The 12,795-nt window shown below is 43.8% G+C and overlaps 1 protein-coding gene across 3 annotated transcripts in view; it reads left to right on the forward strand.

Moving 5' to 3' along the window:
• The first annotated feature begins 267 nt into the window (after window positions 1–267).
• LOC121578809 (E3 ubiquitin-protein ligase RNF123) overlaps window positions 268–12,795 on the forward strand; it is a 266,423-nt gene continuing 253,895 nt past the window's right edge. For 2 of the 3 annotated variants that reach the window (XM_045223719.1, XM_045223721.1), the window contains exons 1-11: window positions 268–450; window positions 1,554–1,697; window positions 2,204–2,291; window positions 5,874–5,953; window positions 6,420–6,517; window positions 6,818–6,872; window positions 7,018–7,103; window positions 10,813–10,899; window positions 10,996–11,063; window positions 11,234–11,474; window positions 11,878–11,982. In XM_045223719.1, the coding sequence (XP_045079654.1) occupies window positions 1,613–1,697; window positions 2,204–2,291; window positions 5,874–5,953; window positions 6,420–6,517; window positions 6,818–6,872; window positions 7,018–7,103; window positions 10,813–10,899; window positions 10,996–11,063; window positions 11,234–11,474; window positions 11,878–11,982 (993 nt within the window). In that variant the 5' untranslated portion in view covers window positions 268–450; window positions 1,554–1,612. Of the gene's footprint in view, window positions 451–519; window positions 606–1,553; window positions 1,698–2,203; window positions 2,292–5,873; window positions 5,954–6,419; window positions 6,518–6,817; window positions 6,873–7,017; window positions 7,104–10,812; window positions 10,900–10,995; window positions 11,064–11,233; window positions 11,475–11,877; window positions 11,983–12,795 lie in introns of those variants that run through there. The other variant, XM_045223720.1, reaches the window with a different exon arrangement.

Consider the following 12,795-nt stretch of genomic DNA (forward strand, 5'->3'; position numbering starts at 1 on the left):
ATTCATACAGCAAATGTAGTGATAATATGTATTTTGAGTGAATTGGCGGGAGATGGGTCATATTGGTTTTGGGTATTTGGGTTGCCAAACAGTTTCAGTATTAAAACATTTAGTAGCTTGTGCAAAATATATGACCAATGGCAACAATACCACCATACACAATACATCGCACAACCATGTCATTCATTATTTTTGGACCACTGTCTGCTACTCCGCCTGAATATATCTCATCAGCTCATTCGCGTTTCTGCAACGAGATCTATTTTGGACCAGCTGGTACTCCGTGACTTCGAATCGCTTGACAAGGAGAGGATTTGTTAAAACGTTTTAAAGGGGGGGTTGCGACCGTCTGGATACATAACCGCACGTTACTGGAAATTTAGTCCAAACAAGCATAGTTGATATTTCAATACGTTTTCGGAGGTCTTCGAGTTCTTGAAAGGGAACCGGGTAAGTGTCCAACCAGCCAGTTAGCAGCTAACGCTAGCAATCCAGTACAGACAGCGGTCCAGCTGCACTGCAAAAACAACGGAGAACAAGATCGCTAAATAATCATAGGCTAACGTACTTTATCAGCTCCGTAGCCAGCGACACTCATGTAAAAGGTTTGCGTGTTCACATAGCTACTGTAGCTAGCTATTTTATGGAAATGTGGTTGTTTTTTTGTGCACAACCGCACAATCCTTAGCAACTAGCTAGCAAGCTAACGTTGGCTGCAATCTGGGTACAACACCTGGCTAGCTAACAACTAGGTACAATAACAACTTTAATGTACGGGTAGTCAATGTGTAACCTATTTGCACTACAGTAGTGATTTGGTTAGTTTGGCTATAAAGTATTTTAGTTCGCTACCAGCTTATGTTGCACCAGGCAGTTACTAAACTTGGCTAGCTAACGTTAGATTTCCTACCCTACCACCACAAGCTCACTGGCTATCTAACGTTAGCTAGCTAGCTACAGTGGCCACAGTCTGAAATGTACTTGCCTTGCTAGTTAGTTAGCTAGCTAGGTAACGAACGTTACTGTAATTGTCTTGTACGGTGTGTCTATCCACCTAAGCCCTGTTCTGTTCTTACATACCTGCTGTGTACGTACGCGTTGTATACGCTCCAATACACACTTGTATTGCATTGTAATACAGGTTAACAGTTGTTTTTCCAAAAGGGGGAGGAGACGTTACTGCTCTTAATTTCACATATGTAACGTTAGCTACCTAGGTAATATAACAAACTTCTCAACTCCATTCCATGCAAAGCTATAGCATTGCTACTACGATGTTGGCTAACATTGCTATCTTACAGACTAGAGCAAATGTTTAGTCAGTGTCACCCAACCCAGACGTAGGTACCAGGAGCCCCTCATTATTTATGCATGCAGTAAGTACGTCCCATATGGCTCCCTATAACATTGCACTACTTTTGCCCATGGCCCTGCCGTCCCTGGTTAAAAGTAGTGCACTATATAGGGAATAGGGTGCCATTTGAGACGAAACGGTATGTTTTTCTCAGTGTGCAAGAAGGTGGTTTATTATGGTTGTGGTGGTCTTTTCCTAGCTGTGCATGGGAAAACATCGGCAGGTAACTCCATCTCCTGACCATCCCACTGAGGCAGAATGAGTTCTAAGGGGGGAGGAAGCACAGCCCTGACCCGACGAAACTACAGACTGGCCTCCGACACAGACAAGCCCAAAGTCACAGGTGAGGAGAGGGGGAGCAGGGATCAGAGGAGAGGACAGGTTAGAGGGAGGGAGAGAGAGGGGGAGGGAGAGAGAGATGGGATGGCCAAAAGTCAAGTCAGGAGAGGAAAAAGGAGGGTTAGAGAGGTGGCGAGGAGAGTAAAGGATGGTAGGGGAGAAGAGGATGGAGGGAGGGATAGATGGTATCCTGGTCCCAGATCTGTTTTTGCTGTCATGCCAACTCCTATGGTCATTGTTTCAGGCGTATATGACTATTGGAGTTGACAAGACAGCTGATCAGAGACTGTTCTGGAACCAGCCTAGTACAGCTCCATTTTGTTGTCACATTCTTTCCCCATTGGACTTGGTCTCTGTCTTTCTCTGGTATTGTTAGAACACTGAGTGGCACTATTATATGTCAACATATTCTGTCTGTTTATTGTGGTCAGCACCATTTCAACAGGTCAAATTCCTGGTACATGTACATCTGGTTATTCTGATGTCTCTCTCTCTCTCTCTCTCTCTCAGGTATTGTGAATGAGAAATTACTGAGTGACTACCTACACCATGTATTTCCTGCCTCTCACCTGCCACGCCCCCCACTGGCTTCCCTCAGGTATCGGCCTGACTGTCTACAACTCTTCTCTTCTACCAATGTCTACTACTCTCAGAGGGAAGGTTTCCCGGACACAGATCAAGCCTAGTCTTGCACTAAAAAGCTATTTCAATGGAGATTCCCCAATTGAGCATACCTTTTTAGTCTAGGATTAGGCTTAATCTGTGTCTGGGAAACTGGCCCATTATAGTGTGTTTCCTCATTGGTTGTGATGCTTGTGCCATAGAAATATAATCTATGGAGATTCTATTTCTATGGTGTGTGTGTACTGTGTGGAAAGAAAGATGCTACATCAACAGATGCTTTTCAGTGTTTATTTCTCTGTGGCCTTTAAGAGTTCAGTGATCCTGCAATGTCCCTTTTAATAACAAACGTATTACCTTCCTGGTAGCAATCTCAGGTTGCATCTCACATGGCACCCGGCCTATTCCCTATGTGGTGCACTCCTTTTGACCGTGGGCCCTAAAGCTCTGGGGCCATATCAAACGTCTCAGAGTAAGAGTGCTGATCTACGATCAGGTACCCCAGTCCGGATGTGTAATATCATTAGTTGTGATCTACAGGGTATTTCTGGATCAAAAAAGGGATTTAGGTGGTGGGCGTGGCAGGGGGCGTGGCAATGAGCACGGGTTGGCCTGTCGGCGTGGCAATGAGCACGGTCGCCCTGTCGGCGTGGCTGAATTGGAGAATTCGAGGCCCCTATTTTGGTGGCATAAATACATTTTTGAATTCTTAAGCCAATTTCCTGAAATGTTACACATTTCTCCATGGAGCTGAGAGATAATGTTGCAGTTTTAAAGCACATTTTCTGCAATTCTATGCATTTTGCCATGGCTTTTGCTCAAACATAATAACAAAATCAATACTGCTAAATTTGTTTTTGGAATTTAATTCTCCCTGACTGTCTAGCTTATATTTAGGTGATTTGTTAGTTGTCAAAGATTATATTATGTAAGAAAAACATACTTTTTTTTTTAGTTGTTTAAGTTTACACACTGAAAGCATTTTTCCATCCCATAAATATATAATAAAAAAAAAAAATTGTTTGGATAAAGGCGACCCGATAAAACGCTTATGCGGCCCGCCCCAAGGATTTCAATGGCAGAAAAATCCCTGATCTAAAAGGCAAAACTGATCCTAAATCAGCACAGCTACTCTGAGACACTTGATACGTACGGCCCCAGGTCACAGCATAGGGAATAGGGTGTCATTTGGGAAGCAACCCCAGTCCTTTTCCAGTTTTGTTTTCTAAGCAACCTAGATGTGCTATGTTTATCTAGTGTTATGCTTAAGCAACAGTTCAGATGTTGAAAGTAACATTGGTGTGTGTGTGTGTGGTATCATAGAGGTATGGAGCAACTGATCCATGTCTCCATTCCAGACCTGGCTTCAAATAGTATTAGTTTTCTTTCAAGTCTTTTTTAAAAAACCGTGCCCAATTTGAGCTTGCCTGGCGCAACGGAGCCAATGAAATGGTCCGAATGGCGCGAACCTCGGCTACCTCGTCCATCAGGTTCTCAAGCGAAAGCAAACGCTCCAAGTAATTTGGGGGGGATGGATACAGTTTGAATCCATGTGTCCCCATTCCCCAGTAGTCCAGGGGGCTCAGGGTCGGGTTTCCCCCCCCGGCACGGCTCTATAGATAGGGTATGAAGACAGACCAGGAGGGAAAATGAGCTGCCTCTAACACTACTAGTTGACGAGGATTCATTGGGATGGCTTTGACAGACAGTGAAAGTGGAAAAAAAGTGTGTTTTACTTGTCCTCTTTTTTTGGATCTTGTTCTCTGGATCCCCTTTGCCAGGTCTCCCTCGTACTTCCTGTATAAATCAAGGTTAAATAAATAAGAACTTCGGCAGCAAAAAAGTTAATGTCGATCCACTGAGGCAAGAAGGGGCAATGTCCGAGTTGAATTCAATAAGATAAAAGCTGTGAAATGGAGAGTTGTAATCAAGGGAAGGGAGGGCCAGAGCGTTATGTTTGGGAAAGAGTTGGTGAAGTGGTAAAGGAGGTTGATCGCTGTTTTTATGTGTGATTTATTGTGAGGCGCAAGACGGGGACTTCACTCACATTTACATTTTAGTCATTTAGCAGACGCTCTTATTCAGAGCGACTTACAGGAGTAATTAGGGTTAAGTGCCTTGCTCAAGGGCACATCGGCAGTTTTTTCACCTAGTCGGCTCGGGGATTTTGAACCAGCGACCTTTCGATTTACTGGCACAACGCTCTTAACCACTAAGCTACCTGCCGCCACTTGACGTGCCATATTTGAACTCTAAGCCTACTGTTCAGATGGTTAAATGGAATAGTAGACTTAACTGAAATCTGGAGGCTGACTGTAGGTCTATAACCTCTCATGTAGCCTTAATATGATATGAACTCCTGCAGAATTAAGCATTTATTGCTGTAAAATGATACACCAAATGAAATTATTTCAGCGTTTTGAGAGAACGAATGTGCGTTTAGGGGCTGTTTTTAATGGTGCATATTTATCAGCATCATAAAAGCGGATTTGTTTTTTCAACCATATAAAATATGCATCCAGAAACATGTTGGGTCAATTTTCACAGCTTTTAATTTCCTTAAAACTGGTCAAACTGATGTCATTTGGAAATTTAGCACGGAAGATCCTTCCTATTTTGTTGTTATTGCATTTCTAAACGTCTGCTGCATGAGAGAAGCCAGAGAACAGAGAACTTTACCGACGTCAACTAGACTGAAGCATTCATCGATTTTATGACATTATTCTGGTTTATTTAGTCTTATAAGGCTGCGTAATGACAGAAGAGAAGCTGCATGTGTCTAATTTATAGACAAGTTGAGTAACATATAAGTAGAAACATAGCCTATCTAAATTAGGGTTTAAAAAAAATTAATACCGCAACCCCGTCTCTGACCATACAGCACATTTTTCTATCGGCCTATTTGCGGGTTCCGGTCGGGTGCGGTCCTCACTTTATTACATAGACCTGTATTCGTGCGGTTGCGGATGGGTTATTAGCAATTGCGGGCGGGTGACGGTTGAACAAACGGCTGACCCACGCATCACCTGTCACCACCATGACTGCGCTTACTACTTTTTTTTATAGTGTTCTAAATTAGGTGGGACAGAAAACATTTTCTCAGCTCACTTAATAATTAACCGGTGAAAATATTTGCCTGCAGAAACACAAGCTATGTGGGCCCTACCTTTTTATAATCACTATTTACTCTAAAGGTGTTTTTAGTGGGTAAATTATGGTGGTATCATCAATCCCTTGACTAGTTCAATCAGGTGTGTCAGTTCAGGGCTACAATAACACTGAAACGTCTGGGGGGGTGGTGGGGGGTCTCTGAGGAAAGGTTTGAGTAACATTTTTAGGGAACGACATAAAATAAGTACTTCGACAAAAAACTATTGTAACCGAAACGTGTCAGCAATGCACTTTTGAAGGGATCTAAGCTGTCTTCCGGGAACCTTCTTTTACAAATATAAATAAGTACATTCAACTTTAGGAAGATGAAACGACCACAAACCACTATCAGGCCAAGGAGGAAATGTGTGGTGAATGTTGTCTGATGGTTGTTTTTTTTCATCCTTAGGAAACCTCTGGGCTTCCAGGACCTGGGAGCTCATCTGGAGAGGCTATTAACGGAGGGAGAGCCTACTGAGGACACCAGAGGTGTGTGTACACACACACACAAACACACACACACACACACATTCTACTGAGGACACCAGACCCACATGTTCATAAAGCTATCCGTTTGTGGTGATGGAGTAAATACTTTTTTATCCTCTCCACCCCAGCCGGTGGCATTTATTTATGAAGTCATTGGCTATTGGATCGCAATTAACCGTCCATGAAGAGCTGTGCCGGCCATCTACTGATGAAATAGCCATAGGGATCCACAGCAACTTCTTTTTAACAATCTCAATACTGGAAACGACATCCTCTGTGTACTGCCTTGTTAGGTGTGATATGAAACTTAACTTACTGTGAAACTACAGATTAACCTCAAAAGATACGAACGGAAGAGTTAGGGACTGACCGGTCAACCGAACAGGCAATAAATCTACTGGATTTATATGTATGGGACAATCTCTTTCACCACACCAAACTGAAACGAGTCTCTCCTCCTCTCCAGATCAGCCAGTGGACGGTTGTCTAGGTCCTTTGACCGTGGTCCTGGATCACACCAGTGGCTTCGAAGGCCTCCTGTTTGTAGACGATGACCTTCTGGGGGTGAGAACCATAGCCTTGGGGTTGGGCTCAAGTTGGTAGAGCATGGCGTTTGCAACGGCAGGGTTTTGGGTTCGATTCCCAAGGGGGGGGGGGACCAGTACAAAAAAGTATGAAAATGTGTGCACTCTCTGGATAAGAGCCGCTGCTAAGTGACAAAATTTTAGAATTAGAATGTGTCTTAAGAATCCAATCTGAGTGATCTAGAATCAGTTCTAGGGTGTACCTAAACATCTGTTTCTGATTGGTCGTTTTCCTCCATCTGTTGTCACTTGTACTGTGTGATCATTATTTTCTTTCCAGGTCATAGGTCATAGTAATTTCAGTTCCATTAGAGCTACTACCTGTGTATACAGAGGTAAGTACTTCAACAGCAAGACAATACTACACTATCATTCTTTTTACTTGATATACAGGTCTTACTAAAAAAAAAAAAAATCGGACCAATCGCATGTTGGTACAGAAGCATGTCTTAACGTTGATTACTGTGCCATGGATTCCAGGGAAATGGGCGTACGAGGTGCTGATCTCGTCACAGGGCCTGATGCAGATAGGATGGTGCACTGTGAACTGCAGGTTCAACCAGGAGGTAAGATCATTCTTATAACCAGAACAGAACCATATATTGAGTGTCTGATAGGATGGGACACTGTGAACTGCAGGTTCAACCAGGAGGTAAGATCATTCTTATAACCAGAACAGAACCATATATTGAGTGTCTGATAGGATGGTACACTGTGAACTGTAGGTTCAACCAGGAGGTACAGCAGGTTCACTGTGGTTCTGTCAGAAATGGCACCCTATCCTGTCCCTTATATCAGGGCTGACTTGGGGCGGCAGGTAGCTTAGTGGTTTAAGAGCATTGTGCCAGTAACTGAAAGGTCGCTGGTTCTAATCCCCGAGCCGACTATGTGAAAAATCTGTCGATGTGCCCTTGAGCAAGGCACGTAACCCTAATTGCTCCTGTAAGTCGCTCTGGATAAGAGCGTCTGCTAAATGACTAAAATGTAAATGTAGAAGTTGTGCACTATATAGGGAATAGGGTGCCATTACTGATACACCCCGGAACAACCAACCATCAGGACGGGGCCAGGAGGTTTACCTGACCATGTGACCTGACCAGGAACTACTCAGGGCCCTAGTTGAAGAAGAGATGGTCTAGTATCGTGATTATTATTTGACCTTGCTGGTCATCTATGAACGTTTGAACATCTTGAAGAATAATCTGGCCTTAATGGCCATGCACTTTTATAGTCTCCACCCGGCACAGCCAGAAGAGGACTGACCACCCCTCAGAGCCTGGTTCCTCTCTAGGTTTCTTCCTAGGTTCCTGCCTTTCTAGGGAGTTTTTCCCTAGCCACGTGGTTCTAAATCTGCATTGCTTGCTGTTTGGGGTTTTAGACTGGGTTTCTGTATAAGCACTTTGTGACATCTGCTGATGTAAAAGGGCTTTATAAATAAATGTGATTGATATTGTCGCCCCTATACAGGCGTATAGCCTGTCTGTGTTTCTCCACTCTCCTCTGTCCTCTAAAGACATTTGGACCATCAGATGAAATGATCAGGGTAAACTAAGGGCCCTAGCTGTTGTCTTAGATCTAAGGGCCCTAGCTGTTGTCTTAGATCTCCTGGGCCCTAGCTGTTGCCTTAGATCTCCTGGGCCCTAGCTGTTGTCTTAGATCTAAGGGCCCTAGCTGTTGTCTTAGATCTCCTGGGCCCTAGCTGTTGCCTTAGATCTCCTGGGCCCTAGCTGTTGCCTTAGGTCTAAGGGCCCTAGCTGTTGTCTTAGATCTCCTGGGCCCTAGCTGTTGTCTTAGATCTCCTGGGCCCTAGCTGTTGCCTTAGATCTAAGGGCCCTAGCTGTTGCCTTAGATCTCCTGGGCCCTAGCTGTTGTCTTAGATCTAAGGGCCCTAGCTGTTGTCTTAGATCTCCTGGGCCCTAGCTGTTGCCATAGATCTAAGGGCCCTAGCTGTTGTCTTAGATCTCCTGGGCCCTAGCTGTTGTCTTAGATCTCCTGGGCCCTAGCTGTTGCCTTAGATCTCCTGGGCCCTAGCTGTTGCCTTAGATCTAAGGGCCCTAGCTGTTGTCTTAGATCTCCTGGGCCCTAGCTGTTGCCTTAGATCTAAGGGCCCTAGCTGTTGTCTTAGATCTCCTGGGCCCTAGCTGTTGTCTTAGATCTCCTGGGCCCTAGCTGTTGCCTTAGATCTAAGGGCCCTAGCTGTTGTCTTAGATCTCCTGGGCCCTAGCTGTTGTCTTAGAACTAAGGGCCCTAGCTGTTGTCTTAGATCTCCTGGGCCCTAGCTGTTGTCTTAGAACTAAGGGCCCTAGCTGTTGTCTTAGATCTCCTGGGCCCTAGCTGTTGTCTTAGAACTAAGGGCCCTAGCTGTTGCCTTAGATCTCCTGGGCCTTATGAAGATCAACAGTGGTCCTCTGTAGCTCAATTGGTAGAGCACGGCGCTTGTAACGCCAGGGTAGTGGGTTCGATATTCGGGACCACCCATACGTAAAAATGTATGCACACATGACTGTAAGTCGCTTTGGATAAAAGCGTCTGCTAAATGGCATATTATTATATTATTATTATTATTATTATTATTATAACATGGTCAGGGAAAAACTCCTGGGCCCTATGAGGGTGAACCTGTACCAACTTATTCTGTAATTTATAAGGGGGTCATACATGACTGCCTCATAATGCATTATATCTGCAGGGCTTTAGGTATAGTGTTACTGTAAGGTACACTGAACAAAAATATAAACGCAACATGCAACAATTTCAAAGATTTTAGTGAGCTAGTTTATATAAGGAAATCAGTCAATTGAAATAAATTCCTTACGCCCTAATCTATGGGTTTCACATGACTGGAAATACAGATATTCATCTGTTGGTCACTCCAGAGCATCCCAAACATGCTCAATAGTAGACATGTCTGGTGAGTATGCAGGCCATAGAAGAACTGGGACATTTTCATCTTCCAGGAATTGTGTACAGATCCTTGCGACATGGGGCCGTGCGTTATCATGCTGAACATGAGGTGATGGCGGCGGATGATTGGCACGACAATGGGCCTCAGGATGTCGTCACGGTATCTCTGTGCATTCAAATTGCCATCGATAAAATGCAATTGTGTTCATTGTCCGTAGCTTATGCCTGCCCATACCATAACCCCACCATGGGGCACTCTGTTCATAACATTGACATCAGCAATCTGCTCGCCCACATGACGCCATCTGCCCGGTACAGTTGAAACCGGGATTCAGCCGTGAAGAGCACACTTTTCTAGCATGGCAGTGGCCATCGAAGGTGAGCATTTGCCCACTGAAGTCGGTTACTGCGCCAAACTGCAGTCAGTTCAAGACCCTGGTGAGGATGACGAGCATGCAGATGAGCTTCCCTGAGACGGTTTTGACAGCTTGTGCAGAAATTCTTCAGTTGTGCTAACCCACAGTTTCATCAGCTGTCAGGGTGGCTGGTCTCAGAAGATCCTGCTGGTGAAAAAGCCGGATGTGGAGGTCCTGGGCTGGCATGGTTACATATTTCTTAATTCCATTCTTTTACTTTTAGATTTGTGTATTGTTGTGAATCCTGCAGAATGTGGGCTGGCGTGGTTATATGTGGTCTGCGGTTGTGAGGCTGGTTAGACGTACTGCCAAATTCTCTAAAACGAAGTTGGAGGTGGCTTATGGTAGAGAAATTAACATTAAATTCTCTGGCAACAGCTCTGGTGGACATTCCTGCAGTCAGCAATGCAATTGCATGCTCCCTCAACTTGAGACATCTGTGGCATTGTGTGGTGTGACAAAACTGCACGCCCTTTTATTGTCCCCAGCACAAGGTGTACCTGTGTAATGATCATGCTGTTTAGTCTGCTTCTTGATATGCCACACCTGTCAGGTGGATGGATTATCTTGGCAAAGGAGAAATGCTCACTAACAGGGATGCAAACAAATTTGTGCACAACATTTGAGAGAAATACGCTTTTTGTGCGTATGGAACATTTCTGGGATCTTTTTATTTCAGCTCAATGAAACATTGGAACCAACACTTTACATGTTGCGTTTTTTATATTGTTGTTCAGCTTATGTTTTCTCTTTCATCAGGAGGGTGTGTATAGCACAGGCGGTTGGTGGTACCTTTAATTGAGGAGGGCTGGCTTGTGGTAATGGCTGGAGTGGAATGGTGTCAAGTACATCAAACGTGTTTAATGCCATTCCATTCGCTCTGTTCCCCGTTCCGTTATTATGAGCCTCCACTGGTGTATAGTGGGACTGTAATGGATGTTTTCTCTATGATCAGGAAGGCGTGGGCGACACTCCAGACTCGTACGCTTACGATGGAAACAGAGTCAGGAAGTGGAACGTAACAACCACTAACTATGGCAAGGTGAGAAGATCACAGTGGTCGATCGAGAGCAAGGTTTTGTTATGGTGTCGCGTGCTAGCTAACGTGATGTCCTGACATGTTGTTTCTTGTTTGTAGTCATGGGCGGCTGGAGACATAGTGAGCTGTTTGATAGACCTTGACGAGGGAACCATCACATTCTGCCTGTAAGTCATCACTGTTTTCTAATCACAATATATACGTGTCGATTTGTGAAAATGACTTTATTTATTTTCAGCTTGTTTACCATATTCTCTCATGTTGTGATATTTTTTAACGTTAATTTGTGGTGATATTAAAGTAGCTTTAATCTCTTGGATTCCCTTCCCTCTCCCAGGAATGGCCAGTCACTGGGCACAGCGTTCAGCAACATTAAGATGGGTCCAGGAATAGCCTATTTCCCTGCTATTAGCCTGTCCTTTAAAGAGTCGGTGGCGTTCAACTTCGGCAGTCGCCCCCTCAGATACCCCGTAGAGGGCTACCTGCCCCTCCAGAACCCGCCAACTGCAGACATCCTCAGGGCTCACAAACTGCTAGGTTATATCAAGACGGTCCTGTCCACCACCATAGACACACAGGTAACATAAAGGGCTGATCTGGGATTCAAACGTCAACAAAGCGGTCAATTTGCCACTTTGTTGTTAAACAGATGTGGGATGGGGTGTAACCTCACAGATACTGAAGTGCTCATATATATATATATGAGTAATATATATGTGAATACTGTGTTAAAAATTGTCATTATTAATTTATCTTACGATTCATTTGCGTTAGAAATGTGTGTGTAAATATGTTCGGAAATTACATAAACGTTCCTAAAATTCCCAGGTTTTTCAGAAAACCCGGTTGGAGGATTACCATCTTATTTCCTTACTCCGGGAATCCATTAACCAGGATTTTTTTTTTTTTTAACATGGGAAATTTGTGGAAGTTTCCGGAATTGTTTGCCCATCGTCTGTTAACCTTTTATCTTCCCAACAGGAGGAGAAGGTGGTGGAGAAAGATATTGCCTGCTGGAGCCTACACGGAGAGCCCACCACCCTAGTTACTCTGGCACACATCTTCAACTACTTTGCTCCACTTATGGTGAGTGAAGATTCTTTTGGATTTATGTTCTGGTGACTTAAAAAAATAAAAAATAAATAACATTCTACTGTTAAATGAATGAAAAATGAAATTATGCCGACACCATCTAAAATATAATTTCCACCTCCAGAAATGAGCCCAATAACATATTGTGAAAAGAAAAATGGGATTATGTTATTGGACCATGCATATTATCAGGTACGCTATTAGCAATAAACATTATCATCTGTAGCCCAACTGATGTAGCATATTGGCTCTAAATAAATAGGGTGAAGCATGGGGTTTGCCCATCTGCATTTACCCTATTGGGCTAATCATTAGCTAGATCCCAAATGGGATATTTTAGGGACTAGTTAGCATTATATTGATGAATTTGCATGTCCCAAAAAAAGTGCATAAACATGGTGAATATAATGTGTTCTACATGTTAGGGTAACCTGCCACACGGGGTAACACGTCCCCTGTCTGTATTTCTCACAGAAAAAAATATATTTATCTGGCGTAGAACACACAACAACCAGCCAACTAGGTAGATCAGCTACTCTACTATGGTAGTCTGGTTTTTCTATTCATTACTCATTTTGTTTGCAGAGGAAAAGTACATGTGGACTGTTCTAGCATCTTTAAAGTGCGCCTCGGCAGAAATATTTTGTCCATATTGTTGGGGGAGTGGCGGCAATGATTTTGCAGTGGCGTATCGTCACAGCTAAATGACTGCAGTGGAAACTGGTGTACATTTTTCCTTTTTGGGCCGATGTTCTTCGCAAATTGATTCTGCAATGTGGTTCGCAATGTTGTCTGTTGAGGAGATCC

This window comes from Coregonus clupeaformis, chromosome 12 (assembly GCF_020615455.1).
Source record: "Coregonus clupeaformis isolate EN_2021a chromosome 12, ASM2061545v1, whole genome shotgun sequence".
Lineage (NCBI taxonomy): Eukaryota > Metazoa > Chordata > Actinopteri > Salmoniformes > Salmonidae > Coregonus > Coregonus clupeaformis.